The 18,415-nt window shown below is 48.6% G+C and overlaps 1 protein-coding gene across 1 annotated transcript; it reads left to right on the top strand.

Annotated features, from left to right (window-relative positions):
• The first annotated feature begins 3,974 nt into the window (after positions 1-3,974).
• LSM8 (LSM8 homolog, U6 small nuclear RNA associated) lies at positions 3,975-17,637 on the top strand. Its single transcript, XM_040411479.1, has 4 exons — positions 3,975-4,117; positions 7,022-7,062; positions 9,784-9,911; positions 17,417-17,637. The coding sequence occupies exons 1-4, from the start codon at positions 4,087-4,089 to the stop codon at positions 17,505-17,507; spliced, it is 291 nt and encodes a 96-aa protein (XP_040267413.1). The 5' UTR covers positions 3,975-4,086; the 3' UTR covers positions 17,508-17,637.
• Positions 17,638-18,415: the final 778 nt, after the last annotated feature.

An 18,415-nucleotide genomic window follows, 5' to 3' on the forward strand; every position in this document is an offset into this window, starting at 1 on the left:
ATAAAATGGGAATGGTTGGTGATATTAACTTGCTGTTTGTGGCACATTAGTATATGTGAGGGGGAAAACTTTTCAAGATGGGTGGTGACCATGGCGGCCATTTTGAAGTCGGCCATTTTGAATCCAACTTTTGTTATTTCAATAGGAAGAGGGTCATGTGACACATCAAACTTATTGGGAATTTCACAAGAAAAACAATGGTGTGCTTGGTTTTAACGTAACTTTATTCTTTCATGAGTTATTTACAAGTTTCTGACCACTTATAAAATGTGTTCAATGTGCTGCCCATTGTGTTGGATTGTCAATGCAACCCTCTTCTCCCACTCTTCACACACTGATAGCAACACCGCAGGAGAAATGCTAGCACAGGCTTCCAGTATCCGTAGTTTCAGGTGCTGCACCATTGATGGTATGGTGTGGTATATGGGGTACAAAGATAGTGGGGCCATTCTTCATCAATGGAAACCTCAAGGCCACTGGATATGCAAAATTGCTACATGATGATGTGTTTCCCTCTTTATGCACTGAAGCTGGCACGTTCCCTGAGTTTTTCCAGCAAGATGGTGCACCACCACATTATGGGTGTCAGGTCCGAGCATTCCTAGATGAACAGTTTCCTGGAAAGTGGATTAGTCGTCGTGGGCCAGTTGAATGCCCCCCAAGGTCTCCCAATCTGACCCCCTTAGACTTTTATCTTTGGGGTCATCTGAAGGCAATCGTCTATGCTGTGAAGATACGAGATGTGCAGCACCTGAAACTACGGATACTGGAAGCCTGTGCTAGCATTTCTCCTACGGTGTTGCTATCAGTGTGTGAAGAGTGGGAGAAGAGGGTTGCACATCTGCGTTATGGTATTTCTGCAGTCTGTTCCGGTAGTAGAATTGCTATATCCGACATAGCCAGCCACGGCCGTGGCCCGCTGGATACCTATTCACTATAATAGGATCAGTTTGGTGTCTGCCAAAAATACTGGCTTGAAAAAAAAATATGTTACACGCAGCAGTATATTTCTTGCAGACAGCTGGCATTCATGTCACAAACCCAACGGATACTGTTATAGGAAATGAGGATCCGTTGGGCCCTGGCGGTGTCTGGCTATACCGGATACTGCAATTCTGGGTACTCTGCTCCTCTGACAGGATAGACTGCCGGAATACAGTAACGCAGATGTAAACCTAGCTTTAGGTGGGGTTGCCACCCAGCCAGAATCTCACCGGCCAAGTTGGTATTTTAGTGGCCCTGCCGATGCCTGTAATTTTTTTCTACCGCCAATTATTGCCGGTATTTTTCTACAAGGACTATTACTAATCAGTGCTCCACAATGGAGCCTTTACCTAACGCCTCTCCCCCACGTGTATTAAGAATAAAAATAAAAATAAACTCACCTCCTCCATTTGATGGCGCTGCTGACTGGATGTGCAGGACAGGACCTGTGAGACGTCATCACACTGATACGCAGGTCAGCTTCCAGTCAGCAGCGAGAGTTCACAGCGGGGCGATCAAATGGAGGAGGTGAGTTTTTTTTTTTGCAAAGAAGAAAAGGGGGCACTAATGGGGCATTATTAATACTGGAGGGTGCTAATGGGGGCATTATTCATTCTGGGGCACACTAATGGGGGCATTATTAATACTGGGACACACTAATGGGGGCATTATTAATACTGGGACACACTAATGGGGACATTATTAATACTGGGGGGCGCTAATGAGGGCATTATTCATTCTGGGGCACACTAATAGGGCATTATTAATACTGGGGGCATTTTTAATACTGGCGGCGCTAATGGGGGCATTATTCATTCTGGGGCACACTAATAGGGCATTATTAATACTGGGGGGCGCTAATGGGGGCATTATTCATTCTGGGGTGCACTAATGGGGGCATTACTCTTTTTGGGGGCACTAATGGAACTTAGGCTAACTTTCACACTCGCACTTTGTGCGGATCCGTCATGGACGGATTAGTTCAGATAATACAACTGCGTCTTCATCCGTTCAGAACGGATCCGGTTGTATTATCTGTAACATAGCCAAGACGGATCCGTCATGAACACCATTGAAAGTCAATGGGGGACGGATCTGTTTTCTATTGTGCCATATTGTGTGCAAACGGATCCGTCCCCATTGACTTACATTGTGTGCCAGGATGGATCCGTTTGGCTCAGTTTCGTCAGACGGACATCAAAACGCTGCAAGCAGTGTGTTGGTGTCAGTCTCCAAAGCAGAATGGAGATGGAACGGAGGCAAACTGAGGCATTCTGAGCGGATCCTTTTCCATTCACAATGCATTAGGGCAAAACTGATCCGTTTTGGACCGCTTGTGAGAGCCCATGACGGATCTCACAAACAGAAACCAAAACGCCAGTGTGAAAGTACCCTTAGAATTAGAGTACTTTCACACTTGCGGCAGAGGATTCCGGCAGGCAGTTCCGTCGCCGAGACTGCCTGCCGGATCTGTCAAAACGTGTGAAAACTGATGGCATTTGTCAGACGGATCAGGATCCTGATCCGTATGACAAATGCATTGAAATGCCGGATCCGTCTCTCCGGTGTAATCTGGAAAAACAGATCCGGCATTTATTTTTTTCACATTTTTTTCGGTCTGAGCATGTGCAGACCGCAATGCTGGATCCGTTTTGCCGAAACACTCGGGCTGGATCTGGCATTAATGCATTTCAATAAGAACAAATTTGTTCTGGAATTTTGTGCAAGTGTTCCAGAATTTTGGACGGAGATAAAACTGTAGCATGCTGCGGTATTATCTCCTCCTGAAAAGGCAAAAAAGACTGAACGGAAGATATCCTGAACGGATTGCTCTCCATTCAGAATGCATTAGGATTAAGGCTACTTTCACACTAGCGGCACGGACCTCTGGCAGGCTGTCGTTTGAACAGCCTGTCATATCCGTCCTGCCGCTAGTAACCGTGTGCCCCCGGACCGCTCCGTCCCCATTGACTATAATGGGGGGCGGGGGCGGAGTTCCGGCGGAGGCACGGCGAGAGGCTGCCGGAATAAAACTACGACATGTCCGACATTTATTCCGGCAGCCTCTCGCAGTGCCTCCGCCCCACCCCCATTATTGTCAACAGGGACGGAGCGGCAGTCCAGGGGCACACGTTCACTAGCGGCAGGACGGATCCGACAGGCTGTTTAAACGACAGCCTGTCGGAGGTCTGTGCCGCTAGTGTGAAAGTAGCCTAAGGGTACTTTTACACTAGCGGCAGGAGGGATCCGACAGGCTGTTCACCCTGTCGGATCCTTCCTGCCGCTATTTCGCCTTGCTGCTGCTCCGTCTCCATTGACTATAATGGGGACGGGGCGGAGCTCCGACGCAGCACGGCGAAAAGCCGCCAGACTGAAAGTACTGCATGTCCGACTTTTTAGTCCGGCGGCCTCTCACCGCGAACTGCGCCGGAGCTCCGCCTCCGTCCCCATTATAGTCAAGGGGGATGGAGCGGCGGGTCCGGCAAAATAGCGGCAGGACGGATCCAACAGGGTGAACAGGTTGTCGGATCCGTCCTGCCGCTAGTGTGAAAGTAGCCTAAACTGATCAGTTCTTTTCTGGTATTGAGCCCCTAGGACGGAACTCTATGCCGGAAAAGAATAACGCAAGTGTGAAAGTACCCTTATAATATAATTAAACGTTACAACATGCGCTGTTTACGCTTGCTGCCACTATGAGGCGCACTATTACAGCAATACAAGCTTGGGGACTGGACTGCGTCTGCGCAGCTCATCCGCTCATGTAGGGCAATACAATGATAATATGTCTGCTAAGTAAGCACTGGAGAAAACGGTGTGTGAATAAATACATGGCAAATCCTCTTTATTAGAATATCACTCTGGTGCAATTATAAAGAAACGCATCCCGCTCACACGAGACATTTTGTTGTAGCCACTCAACGACTTCCTATGAAATGTCACCAATAAAATGGCGGCTTTAGCGGCGCTCTTTGGAGGGAGGCGGTGTTTTTTTTTTTGGTCGAGGAATGATGACGTTATGAAAGGCGACTCTTGGCTTTACCCTGGCGGCTTCCTTGTGTTCATCGGTATAACGTGCAGCCGTCGCTTCTTCTGGTCGGTGATATGACGTCAGCGCTAGAGAATTATATCAACCGTATCCTGCGGCTACAGACATGGTGCTCAGGGCTTCCAGATGGGCTGTGTGTTTGCACCGGGGTGGGCTTCTTCCAGGTGGTCAGCTGTTGTCCTTGTTTTTATGGCCCAGACCCCTTATCCTTTCCTCAGATCTAACTGGGGCAGGAATCAGCATACATTTTGTCACCTTGTCACCTGCAGCTGCTTCTCTGATTTTGTAGTTGGGCAAGGGTTAAACTGTCCAATGTACTTGGTTCAGGATCTCTGCTTGCTGGTGTTGAATGGAACATCTATCCAGAGGCTGAAATCCTGTTCTGGATTTACCCTTTTTAAAAGGGTATTCCAGTCTTCCAAAAAAGTCTGGGACCTGCACCTACCTCCATAACAGGTGTTGCTGGACCCCCCATCCCACCTGGTGAGGATGAATGAATAGATGGCCATGCACTTCTATGGGAGTTACATCTCGGCTGTTGATGACTCCCACAAGAAGTGAATGGAGACAGCCATGCCTATTCATCCACTGCCTGGACGGATGGATGTGGGTCCCAGAGGTAGGACCCTGTTGATGTACCATTAATGTCTTAGATTCAAGTACCCCTAAACAGAGTCCTCGTAAAGGGGCTTCTCTGGGTAGGAAAAACCTTATTACAGCTGTAACAATATCAAGCTTTTACTATACTGAGAACATATTCTGTTCACATCTGTTTTAATGGAAACCACAGCGCAGTTCCCGATCTCTTGAACAGCGGTGTCCACCAGGGCAACGACCCCGCGAACACTGATAATTGGGGTATGCCATGTTCCGTTTGTGGCTTGCATCATGTGCTGTTCTTACTACCAGGTCTGCAACGGAGGCTCTATAGCAGGGATGCAAAGCTACAGTTTCCATCATGCCCGGACAGTCTATAGCAGGCATGCTCAACCCGCGGCCCTCCAGCTGTTGCAAAACTACAACTCCCAGCATGCCCGAACAGCCTGCAGCAGGGCATTGTGGGAGTTGTAGTTTTACAACAGCTGGAGGGCCGCAGGTTGAGCATCCCTGGTCTATAGCTATCGGAGCATCCTGGGTGTTGTAGTTTTGCAGCAGCTGGAGGGCCACGAGTTTAGCATCTAAAGTCAGCAGAACCCTAGTGTATTCAAGCTTCATGCTATAGAGGCATTTCCTTTAGGCCTCATGCACACGACTGCAAACCTTGGATTCCACCCATGTGCCCCCCGCCCCACACCACGGTAGAAATGCTTATGCTTTTTCCCAATACAGATGAGAATTGGACATGCTCTTTTGTACAGCTGTGGAACGGACGTACGGGTGTGGTCTTTTGCGGCCTCCTAGAAATGATCGGGTCCGCATCTAATCCACAAAAATTGAAGATTGAATGCAGATAAAAATATTGGTATGTGCATGAGGCCTTACCTGGAAAACTCGCTTTATAAGTCATGCACCTGTGTCACTTGGACATGATCGGGACAAGGTAAACTAGAGTGTTTCCATTCATTGACCGCTATCAGAGGACTTAAAGGGGTTTTGTCACTTCAGCAAATAGCATTTATTATGTAGAGAAAATTTATATAAGGCACTTCCTAATGTATTGTGATTGTCCATATTGCTTCCTTTACTGGCTGGATTCATTTTTCCATCACATTATACATTGCCGGTTTCCATGGTTACAACCACCCTGCAATCCAGCAGCACTGGTCATGCTTGCATACAATAAAGAAAGCACCAGCCGATATGCGGTCCCAGTCACCAGACAGGCCAACATTTTTTTCCTATAATGTACAAGCACGGCCACCACTGATGGATTGCAGGGTGGTCATAGCCATGGAAACGAGCAGTGTATAATGTGATAGAAAAATGAATCCAGCCAGTAAAGGAAGCAATATGGACAATCACAGTACATTAGTAAGTGCCTTATATTAACTTTCTCTACATGTTAAATGCCACTTGCTGAAGTGAGACAACCCCTTTTAAGGGTGTTGTCTGGGTTAAGAGCTGAACTCAGACATATCCCCGTTTTCACCCAGGCAGCCCTTCTGATATCAGCATCGGAGCATCTCATGCTCCAATTCTCTCCCTTGCCCTGTGCTGGACCGAGCAGGGCAAGGGCTGTTTATGTTTCCACCTGGCAGTGTGCCCGGTGGTGTCGTGCTAAAGCCTGCCCATTAGTGCCGGTCACACTGCTAGGTGGAAGCCTCCGCCTAGCAGTCCCTATGGAGAGCCCGGTACCTCACTGGATCTCCTTAAAATGCCTTTGCCCGGCGTGATTCAGAGAAGGGCAAAGGAGAGCATCGGAGCATGAAATGCTTCCATCAGAAGGGCTCCCTCGGTAAAAACGGGGATATTTCCGGGTTCAGCGCTGAACCCAGACAACCCCTTTAGAGGAGGTGACATCGTTATTTGATATTCACTAACTAGGCTTTATATCCAGAAAACAGATTGTAGACCTCATGATGAATTACCAGGAACAAAATTAGGAAGATTTTTTTCCAGATTTATCTTTCCCATATTGCTGCTGCCGTTTCCTGGTCCTAGACACCCCCTCTCATATGGGAGGTGGCTTGGCTATTAGACGACTGCCGCAAGTCTGGCTACGGAGACCCCTGGAACATCCCCTGTTGAGTCTCAAGAACTGCTAAAGCTGGTGTCCGGCCAGAAATACAGTATTGCGGAAGGCACACGGGCGGCTTCCGTTTTTTGCGGACCGCAAAAAACAGCACGGTCGTGTGCATGTAGCCTTATATGGTGACCATTCAGATGATTGGCATGCATGTAAGACATGGACAGCTGCCAGAGCAAGAGGGTCCCAATGTTGGACTCAGTGATAGAGAAGGGTTGTTATGGGGTAACCCCTGTAAATCAGGGTTCTTGTGTTTTAAGTATGGATACCCCGTGTGCTGTATGCAGCCTTAACAGATCCTGCAGGAACGGTTGCGGTTATAACGGCCGACGGAAGGATGATTGTGGTAAGAAATATTATTCACCTTTTTACTGCTTATGTGTAATTTGTGTAAAAGTGCAGCATTATGGCGTCCACAGTGCTTAGTGGGACACGTGTGAAATGTGGGTACAGCAAGCACGTGTCATATGTAGAATGGATTTGATGGGTGAAAGACACACCAGTGTGAGCATAGCCAGTGCCAGATGATTATAGATTAGATGACTGGGTTAAGTATGATCTGTGACCATACCACATTATGCCTAAGCCCCTGTTCTCACCACATGTGGGGCATACAAAAAGCAATCTTAGCTACTTGTGCAGCTGTCTTGACTTTCTTAGTAGAAGATGTGTACCTTAGAAAATGTCAGCTATTCGAGAGCAGACACTCTCCTGTGCCCCATGAGACATTATTTACATGGCTGCGGTGGTGACATGCCCATGTGACCACTGCAGCTAACCACTTGCATCAGAAATGTATGGTTCGAGACCGCTGAGGCTAGAGATTGACTGCGCCAGTCACATATGTAGACGGAATCACTTCAGCCAAGTAATCAAAGCACCAGGGTAGCAGCACTAGAATGACAGGCTATACGAGGGGTGTTCAGTACGTTATCTCCCCCAGCATGTACTGTCAGTGTGGAGCTAAGCTTGTCTGTGCAGGGTTAGCCATGTCTGGATATGCAACACACAGCAGCAGTTCAGTCTGATGAATGCACTGGAAGTGACAGGATGGCAAGTGCAGTGTAGTCGGGGTCTACAAAGAAAGTGAAGGATGTGGAGCTTCGTTCCATGATAAATTTCTTACAAAGGAAATAAATAAGCCTAAAGAAGATGATTGCTGTAAATGGTGATGATGCACCTTGCTACTACCAAGTAAAGTTTTGGGCCAAGCTGTTTAAATGGGTTAGGGAATCAATTGTAGATGACCACCTTTCTGGGTGACCTGTCGAAGCATCTTCAGAGGAAATGTGCCATAAAGTGAAGGGCATGATTTATAGCACGAGCTATAGTGTTATAGCTCATGAATTAGGCATTTCAGTTGGCACAGTTTCCAGTATCATTCATGATGTTTTTATGATGTCAAAGTTCAGTTCCCAGTGGGTGCCACAAATGTTGACGCCTGAGAAAAAAAACTCCGCAATTAGCCATGAGAATTTAGACGTGCTTACAGAAAATCCAGGAGACTTCTATTCACAAATTATTATGGGTGATGAAACATGGATCCACTACCATGATCCAGAGACCAAACAAGAGTCCATGCATTGGAAGCAAGACATGTTGTGTACAGTAGCCAGCTGGAAATTTTATGGATCAGTTTTTTGGGATACAGAAGGCATTTTATTACTAGAATTCATACTACACAATACAATTACTGGAGACACCTGTGCTTGAACAATGAAGGCATTACATGAGGCAGTCAAAGAGAAATGCTGTGGGAAGTTGTCGGAAGGTTTGTTGCTGCTTCACGACACTGCACCAGCTCGCATGTCTTACAAATCACAAGGAATGCGGCTTCATGGAGCTTAACCTTCCACCCTACAGTCCAGACCTGGCTCCCAGTGATTACTTTCTCTTTTGGAACCTGAAGACATTTTTGCATGGGTAACAATCTCCTGGAGATACTACAGTAATAGAGGCAGTAACAGGGTTCCTGCAGCAGCAAGAAGTCCCCTGTTCTGAGGGCATCCGATCACTAGTGAAGTGGAATAAGTGTGTCAAAGTCAAAGGGGATTACATTCAAAAGTAGTAAGTTTTCATAGTCAGGTAGATAATTTATTGAACACCTCTCATATAACATGGGAGTATCAGCCTTTTCTTATTTTATGCAGTCTCCCTCTTTTGGCAAGGTTTTCCCGGACAAGCCTGTTTATTTTGGATGATGACCCCTTCATTTAGGACTGCTATGTTGCACCCAAAGTTCATTGATAGTATAAAACACATTGGTCACATCATATAGGCTGTAATCTAATCTAGTGTAAAGACCCCTTTACACTGCCAGCAAACAATGATTCTGTATGGGGGGGCGAGCGATGGCATTAGCGATACTGCGGAGGAGATCACTGCATGTGGTCTCCTCCACTGACAAGCAGGCGATTGTCGGGAAGGAACACTTAGGCTACTTTCACACTAGCGTTCGGGGCTCTGCTTGTGAGCTCCGTTTGAAGGGGCTCACAAGCGGCCCCGAACACATCCGTACTGCCCCAATGCATTCTGAGTGGATGCGGATCCGCTCAGAATGCATCAGTTTGGCAGCGTTCAGCCTCCGTTGCGCTCAGCAAGCTGCTTGCAGTGTTCGGGTGTCCGCCTGGCCGTGCGGAGGCAAGCGGATCCGTCCAGACTTACAATAGAAGTCAATGGGGACGGATCCGTTTGAAGATGACACAATATGGCTCAATCTTTAAACGGATCCGTCCCCATTGACTTTCAATGTAAAGTCTGGACGGATCCGCTCAGGCTACTTTCACACTTAGAATTTTTTCTAAGCTATAATGCAGACGGATCCGTTCTGAACGGATCCAAACGTCTGCATTATAGGAGCGGATCCGTCTGTGCAGACATCAGACGGACCCGCTCTGAACGCTAGTGTGAAAGTAGCCTTAGTCTCTGACAATCGTCTGCTCGCCTGAGCAGTGTAAATGGGTCTTTAGCCGGCCGGCTGGTTAGATGTTGATGGTCAGTTCTGCCTGTAGGACTACTGCATTTTCTCCTTTCATATTTCTGACATGGCTTCCTGTTTTTCTCCTAGGGAACGCTTAAGGGTTTTGATCAGACTATTAACCTCATTTTGGATGAGAGTCATGAGCGAGTATTCAGTTCATCACAAGGAGTAGAACAAGTGGTGCTGGGACTGTACATTGTACGAGGAGACAATGTGTAAGTATCATTGAGTGTTAGACCTCATGCACACGACCATAGTTCTGGTCCAAAAAAATGTGGACCCATGTCATCCACGTGCTGCCTGCATCCACGTGTATGGCCCGTTTTGCGGACAAGAATAGGCTGTTAAATCTGTCAGCAGTTTTCTGCTGCTAGGTTTTAACCGCTCCAATGCTTGCCGACTGCACGGTAGAAAAAAAGGGAATTTTCTGCCATAGAAATGAATGCTACTTATTTCGGTTGGAAATGCTGAGGATTAGGCCTCATGCGCACGACTGTTGTTTGGGTCCGGCGGCTCGGATGCGGACCTTTTCACTTATATGGGGCCGCAAAAGATGCGGACAGCACTCCGTGTGCTGTCCGCATCCGTGGCTCCGTTCCGCGGCCCCACTAAAAGGAATATAACATGTCCTATTCTTGTCCGCATTTTGCGGACAAGAATAGACATTTATATTGCCGGCTTCCGTTCCGCAAATTGCGGAAGGCAACACTGACAGCTTCCGTTTTTTGCAGATTGCGGACCGCAAAAAAACGGAACGGTTGTGTGCATGAGGCCTTAGATTGACACTGGGGCTAAATCACTTGCAGATATGCTGTAGATGTGCTGCACACCTGATACAGCCTTTGATTTCTGTCCCGGAAATACAGGTTTCATTTCACAGTGTGAACATTCCATAACGGCAGTCCCATACAAGAAAGTACATAGTGAAAATCCAGCAGAAACAATGCTTTTTGGCAGCAGCGTTTTGGTGTGTGAAGCATGCAGCATGGGTTTTTTTGTTTTTCCCCATAGGCTTTTTTATGGAACTTGAAATGCCAGAGGAAACATATGTTACGAATGTAAGGTCTCATGCACACAACCGTATGTATTTCTCGTGCATGGCATTGGGGGACACAGCACCATGGGTATATGTCCAACTACCACTAGGAGGCGACACTAGACATAAAAAAGTGTTGGCTCCTCCCCGTTGGGCTATACCCTCTCCACAGACACTAGGCAGCTCAGTCTTGTTCTAGTGTCCATAGGAGGCAGACCTGACCTGCTTTTTTGTGCAGGTCATCCTGCTACTTTTTTATTTTATTTTTTCTTCAATCATTTTTTTCTTTATCTGCAGGTTTCGGCCTGCGGCAGGGGTGGCTCCATCGTGTTCCACTTTAGTTGCCTCCCTGCGGGGCGCGTACTCAGGTACCTGGCAGCCACCCAGTCCCCACTTGTAACTGCTTCCGCAGTGGAATTCCGGTAGACCCACGGCTCCCGTGTTGAGTCCGCCGAGGGGGTGGTCATTGCTGCGCCTGAAGACATCGGAAGGTAAGTAGAGATCCGGATCCATTGTGGGGGCCCTGTAGTCCCCTTCTCCCTCCCTCCTTCCCCAACTCCCCCCCCTTGGCCTCTTAGGGTCTGGGGCACTTTGCTGGGTGGTCCACCCACTTTATCTCCCCTATCCCCATGAAGGGGGGGTTATTTGGGGGCCAAAATACCTGCAGAGAGGCCCATGTCTCTTCTGGGTCCGACACTTTCACAGAAGCCGCAGCATTAATGGGGGTCATTTTCGGGTGTTTTTCCTGAGGGTTTCCTCAATTCCCCTCGGCCCTGTGTTCCTCCCGGCTTCAGGACGCCCCCGCGATCGCAAGCGTCCGTTCCGGCTGCACTTCCCTAATCTAGGCCCCGGCTTTTCGGCCGACTAGGCCGCAGGTCACGTGGGGCGGAGCCTTCTCTCCGCCCACTCCTGGTTTCCCGGGCTCTCTCATTCTCCCTCCCTCCGTGGGAGGAGCCTGGGAGGGGCCTCTGCTCCTTGCCCAATCCAGCGTCACGTGGGGCAGAGCCTTCTCTCCGCCCACTCCTGGCTTCCCGGGCTCTCTCATTCTCCCTCCCTCCGTGGGAGGGGCCTATGCTCCTTACCCAATCCAGCTCCAGCTGCCCTGCTCTGTCAGAGGGGCGGTTCTTCCTCCGGCTGCCGGCTTCTTTCTCTTCACCGGGTCCATCTTCTCCTGCATGGGGCGCGCTGACACAGCTCCTGGGGTCGGGTAGGCAGCCTCTGGCTGATTTGCTCTGCAGGCTCCCCCCCCCCCCCCCCCCCCCCCTCCTTCCTCTCAATTGCTGCATTCTCCTGCAGCCCTGCCACCTGATCTATTGCTGCTGCACCTCTTGGAACAGTGGCTCCGGGGACAGTTAGGTCAGCCCTGCTGCTCTATGAGGGCTTCCTCTCCCAGCCTCCTCATCGGATCGCCACGTATTTCACGTGCGTCCGTTGTCTTACGGAGGTTTCCATGTGGTCGCCTTGTCGTCGTCCCCCCCTTTTCCACCCTTTTGTGTAGGTCCCCCCTGAATGGGCTCCCTCCTTGTCGAACCATGGGAACCTGGCCTGACTCGCCCAATCCCCGGCGGAGTCGCTGGAGCGCTACCCACGAATTGCGGTCTCCTCTCCCCCCTAGGCTCACGGCGATACAGGGTCACGCAAGGAGTAGCCCACGGACCAACCTCTGGTGGTCTTAACTAGCTTCCACCCCTCCTCGGCATCCTTGGGTCTCCCCAGGACAGGCCTGAGGCTGGTGACGAAGCCTTCTCTGTCAGTTGCCTCTGGGGACACCTCTGCACCGATTCTCTCGGAACAGAGCATCAGGCGGTCTTCCACCATACAGAAGCCCTCTGTGAGGTCAAGACAAACGTGCACGGAGGAACCTACCCTACCCAGGTTTCGGTGTCCCTCTAGTGGACTTTCGGATGGCGCTCTCCTACCTGCACAGGTAATTACCGCACTGGTAAGCCAGCCGTCTCCGTGCTTAGCAACTGGGACACCTACGTGGTGTCTCTGGTACGTGCGCCCTCGTAGGCTGTACACGACAGACCTTCCTGGTTCCCCTCACCAGGGGCTATGTTCCAGGCAAGCTGATAATTCAGGCAAACGCCTCTTGTAGGGTTGGTAACCCTCCTCGGCCTCTAAAGGTTCTTTTGTAGTAGCCTGTATCAGTGAATACAGGCCTGTTTTTGTTGCCGTGGCGATTAGTTCCTACACTTACTCCAGATGCTGTAGCCATTACCCCTGGTTGGCTCTATGGTGTTCCACGTGGCACTATTTCCCCCTGCCGGGTGAGATATACAGGCCGCCTTCAATTGCCGTTGCAATTGCCCCTGTCTGTTTCCAGCCACCTTGCTCCCTTCATAGGTAGAGTTCCTACACCATCTCCTGATGCTGTAGCCAATACCCCTGGCGGGCTCTATTGTGTTCCATGCGGCAACATTTCTCCCTACGGGCGAGATGTAGAGGCCACTTTCAATTGCCACAGAATTGCCCCTCTCTGTGTCTAGTGGGCACCAAGTTGCCACCTTGATCCCTTCATAGGTAGAGTACCTGCACCATCTCCGGATGCTGTAGCCGTTACTCCTGTCTGGCTTTATGGTTTACCATGTGGCATTTTCTCTCCCTTACCGGACGAGATATTGAGGCCTCCTCCAATTGCCGTGGCCATTGCACCTACCTCATCATAGTGTGCACCAAACAGCCATCTTACTCTCTTCTTAGGTAGATTTCTGCAACCGTTACACCTGTCTGGCTCTATGGAGTACTTTGCGGCCCTGTTTCCCTCTGGTGAAATAGAGGGCCTCCTTCAGTTGCCATTGCACTTACTTAATTGTGGTGTGCACCTGTCGTTCTTTGTGGTACCGTGTGGCCCTATTTTCCCCCTCCCGAGCGGAATATAGGTAGCATTGCTAACGCGGTAGCCGCTGGACTTCTCTGGTCCTAGGGGGCACCATGCGGCCACATTTCTCTAATCTTAAATCTAGTACTTCTACCATCTCCAGATGCTGTACCCATTGCACCTGTCTGGTTGTATCTCTGCACTACACAGCCGTATTGCTACTTTACCAGGTTGTAGACCTGTACCCTCCAAATGCGGTTGCATTTCCGGATGCTGTGGCTTTGTTTCCACTCTCCTTAGTGTGCAACATGCTGCCACTTTAGCTCGGTTTTAGGCGTGTATTTTTAGCCCACGTGCTGGGCCCTAGGGTGCAATCTGTGGCCCATACAGTTTCTGTATTTCGGGGTGCTTCCTTCCCCGGACTCTATTCTATACTCCAGACATCTACTGTCGTACTCTATGGTCTTCTTGTGTTTTCTCAAGGCACTGTCTACAACAGGCCATCCTGGTTCAGCATGTGCACGGTAACCATATCTGGCAGGGGTGGGCCAGCCCAACCCCCCACCGCCACCTTGTCGGTCTACTGCTACTTCTGGTGTACCCAGTATATGGCTGATCTGTTCTGATCTGGTGGGTGGTCCACATACAACCACGCTCCCTACACCATGGCCAGGTGGTTGTTGGCTTTCGTGCTAGGGTTGCTCTTGCCATCCCTATAAGGTACTTCTGTCCGCGGCACTCCGCGTTACCCCATATCATAAGGAGTACCCGCGTTGTTTTCTGTTACAGGGCGGACCACTCCTGGTGGAGTACAGTCATCTCCACTGGATCTTCTACCTTGTTGGGGTACGAGCTTGGTGAGCTCCGGCCGCTGCAGCGGTTTTCGGCCATCACTGGATGTCCTCCGCCACACGGAATCCTTCTGGGGTCACCGTTTTTTCCTCGTTGGACGTCTTTCCTAATGGTCAGGGACGGAAACACTGAGCGCCACACACCTGCCTGGTAGGTGAATTTTCTGCTGATTGCTCTGGCATCGGACAGGGTCCCGTAGTTCCTTCTGGGTCCGGGTGTTCCCTTATATTCTCTGCTTAGTTGTACTATTTGACAGAGGGCAGTTTCCTTGGACCTTGCTATTGTCTGCACCTGTCTGGTACTTTCTCCCCCTGGGAGTCTTCTGTGTGTCGGTCGCAGCTGGTTTCTACATTTCGTGTAGTCACTCCCAGTTTCTTTATAACGACTTCGCCATTCCTTGCGTATGGGTGTTTGTCGTTTTTGTGGTACAACCCAAGCCGCTGTACTTGTCCTCTCCGGGACAATGTATATAGATTGCTAGCCACTATTCTTAGAATGGTTAGTTGTCCATGACCAATCCCTTCCCATGTAGCGGTTCTCTTAATTTTTTTCTTGGTTATTCTACCTTTCGTTGGCCTCTGGTGGTTCAGTTCCTGGTTCCTTGTGAGCCCATACCGGGTACTCCTTTCTGGAGTCCCTGTCCCCGTTCATGGACCACGCAGATTCTGTATGATAATCGTTGTTTGTAGAATCTTCCTCCTTAGATTGTTGGGAGTACTCTCCTTCTCCTCCCATGCCTCTCAGTCCAGTGTGTCCCTGCTGAGATTTCCTGGGCCTGCATCTCCCTGATACTCCATTTGGCCGGAGTTTCTCCGGTCTTGCGCTTTTCAGCGATATTTTGTTTTCAGAGGCTCGTTCCTCGTCTCCTGGTTGTGGGATGCAGGTCTTATCTTATCTTTTTTCCTGGCCTTTACTTGCAACCCCCTCCCTTTCCAAGGGTTGGCGGTTTCCCTTGGCGCCTTTTGGGGTTTCAACCTTTCAATAGGGCGCTTAACTTCATCACCTGCCTTGCGGTGGGGGAGTCCTGCTCACTTCATTGTGAGCCTTGCTATGGCTTCTCTCACTCCAGGGTGTCCCTGCTGAGATTTCTGGGGCCTGCATCTGGTCCCCTTTTTTCCCTGATACTTCTTTTGGCCAGAGTTTCTCCGGTCTTGCGATTCTCAGCGATATTTGGTTTTCAGGGGCTCGTTCCTCGTCTCCTGATTTTGTGATGCCGGCCTCATCTTTTCTCTTTTCCTGGCATTTACTTACAACCCCTTCCCTTTACAAGGGTTGTCGGTTTCCGTTATCGTCTTTGTTTTTTTTTTTTTTTCCTTTCAATAGGGCGCTTATCTTCATCACCTGTTTTGAGCTGAGGGGAGGCCTGCTCCCTTCTCATGTGAGCCTTGCTATGGCTTCCCTCACTCGTATGGCCTTCAATGAGTCCATGTTCCCTTGTTCCCCTGGCCTGTCAGGGTTTGACTTCAGGGTGTTTGTGCTTTTGCCTGAGTCAATTAGAATGTTGGGTAGCTCCACTACGTGGTGCTGTCCTACTTTCTCTCTCCAGCCTTTGGTGGAGCTCGGTGTTTCCCTTTTGCCGCCTTCTTGCATTTGGGTCCTTCTCCCAGGCATTTGTCCTGGAGTGCGGGCAATCTTCGCTGTTGCTTCATTGGGGTTTCTACCTTATTATGAGGCTTCTTGCCTATTCTGTGCTTTCCCCCTGTTGGGTCACGTGGTTCTCCCGCACCTGTATGCCCAACCGGTGGCATGGCTGTCCTTTTCCCACCCTCGGGGACTGCTTTGGGACGTCCCATGGTGCTGTGTCCCCCAATGCCATGCACGAGAAAATTGGATTTTTTGTACTCACCGTAAAATCCTTTTCTCGTAGTAGGCATTGGGGGACACAGATCCCACCCTATGTTGTTTTACTTCCGCTTCTCCGGGCTGGTCTCTTGATCTTTCCCGGTACGGGAGTTGTTGGTTCCTTGCCTTTCTTCTCTCTCCTACTGCTTTTGGTACAAACTGAGCTGCCTAGTGTCTGTGGAGAGGGTATAGCCCAACGGGGAGGAGCCAACACTTTTTTATGTCTAGTGTCGCCTCCTAGTGGTAGTTGGACATATACCCATGGTGCTGTGTCCCCCAATGCCTACTACGAGAAAAGGATTTTACGGTGAGTACAAAAAATCCAATTTTTGCGATCCACAAAAAAAAAGGATGACATCCGTATTGCATCCGTTTTTTTGCGGATCCATTGTAACGATGCCTGAACTTCTCCGCAAAACAGACAAAAATAGGGCACGTTCTATTTTTTGCAGAAAGGCCATGCGGACATACAGAAATGGAATGAACGTGGAGTAATTTCCTTTTTTTTTTTGCGGACCCATTGAAGTGAATGGTTCCGCATATGGACCTGTAAAAAAAAAAAAAAAAAAAAAAACAGGAACTGAAAAATACATTCATGTGCGTGAGCCTTGATGCATATCAAAAAATTACCAATGAACGCTTGGTGTGTTTTGAAGTAAAAAAGCAAAAAACGCAGTGTTCTGTAAGAAGGCTTTATTTATATATATATATATATATATATATATATTTTTTTTTTTTTCCTCCATGTGGTTAAATAAGGGTTTTTAAACACTGTTTGAATAGTGTACATTTACTATATGCACCTGACCTAACTGGACGGAGGTATATTTGGTGGATGGCAGGGCTATTCCATCCAGACACCTATACATCCAGACAGGCTATGGGTGTTGGATGCCAATGTTAGGCACGCTTAATGGATACATCGGGAGCGGATGCCCTTTAATCTGCTCGTTTATTTTTTGTGTGAATGAGGTTCAGTAAAACTAAAGGACCGATGCCGCGTGTTCTGCAGATGCACTTTTTCCCCCTAAATGTTGTATAATCTCTTCACCTTATAGAACCAACACTGTATAATAACCTCTTTTAAGGTGCATGCTGAATTTTTATGGGTCCAGTAAATAGTACAAATGTGCTGACCATGAAGATTATGGACATTTTTGTCTCCTCAGGGCTGTGATTGGAGAGATCGATGAAGACACAGACTCTGCACTGGACCTGGGGAATATTCGAGCTGAGCCTCTGAATTCTGTTGTAAATTGAAGAGATGTGGACATACATCTAGAATTGTATATGTTTTTTTTTTTATTACTGCCTTTTGGATGAATCTCATTCTGCATCTTTTTATTAGAAGTGTGTTCTACCTTATGTAAATTAAAGTGTTTATACGTTTTTATGTTCTGTAATGCTACTACTGTTTTGTAAGTTCTCAAAATCGAAAATCAAAATCTTTAAACTTTATACCACAAGTTTACAGCAATCTGAGCAAACAGAGCTCAGCTCTCATTTCTTAAACGGCAGTACAAAAAGGTGGGTGCTTCCAGTTTTTTGGCTTGGGGGGGGGGGGGGGGAAGAAACACCATGAAGGACATATGTTGTTTTGGGTGGTTCGTGACGTGACAGGCTACATTATTCTTTCTAAGGTCCAAAATTCTGTCCTGATTAAAGGAGGAACTAAACCCTGAACAAACCAAATACATTTAATCTACAGTGTACACACATTTGTTCATAAGGTGCTCCATAAGCTGCAGAGAACATTTTCTTTCCACCACTCTTCTCCATCTTCAGCTAAGGAATGGCTAGGTGAACGTGTCTGATGTCACATACACTGAGGAATGGCTAGGTGAACGTGTCTGATGTCACATACACTGAGGAATGGCTAGGTGAACGTGTCTGATGTCACATACACTGAACAGGAAGTTCAGGAGAGGGATGGGGCTTAACTACACTGAAATGCTGGCAGATCATTCTGCCTGCACTACTATAGGAGTCCCTGCCCTTGGTCCTATTTAGGAGTAAGGAGGGGGATTTTTGCTTGGTAGATTTAGTATTGTGCAGAGTCCATTACAGATCCATACTGGAATAACCCAGCTTTTCCCGGGAATCTAAAAGGCAAATCTACCTAGTCACGGCACTGTTTAGAAGGGGGATTTATCGTGGTAGATTTAACA

This window comes from Bufo bufo, chromosome 1 (assembly GCF_905171765.1).
Source record: "Bufo bufo chromosome 1, aBufBuf1.1, whole genome shotgun sequence".
In the NCBI taxonomy this organism is placed as follows: domain Eukaryota; kingdom Metazoa; phylum Chordata; class Amphibia; order Anura; family Bufonidae; genus Bufo; species Bufo bufo.

Excerpts from the sequence above, each read along its gene's own strand:
- LSM8 (XM_040411479.1), top strand. The coding sequence starts at position 4,087 with ATGACGTCAGCGCTAGAGAATTATATCAACC. Across the intron at positions 4,118-7,021 it reads GCTAGAGAATTATATCAACC|GAACGGTTGCGGTTATAACG; the intron begins GTATCCTGCGGC and ends CAGATCCTGCAG. Across the intron at positions 7,063-9,783 it reads CCGACGGAAGGATGATTGTG|GGAACGCTTAAGGGTTTTGA; the intron begins GTAAGAAATATT and ends TTTTTCTCCTAG.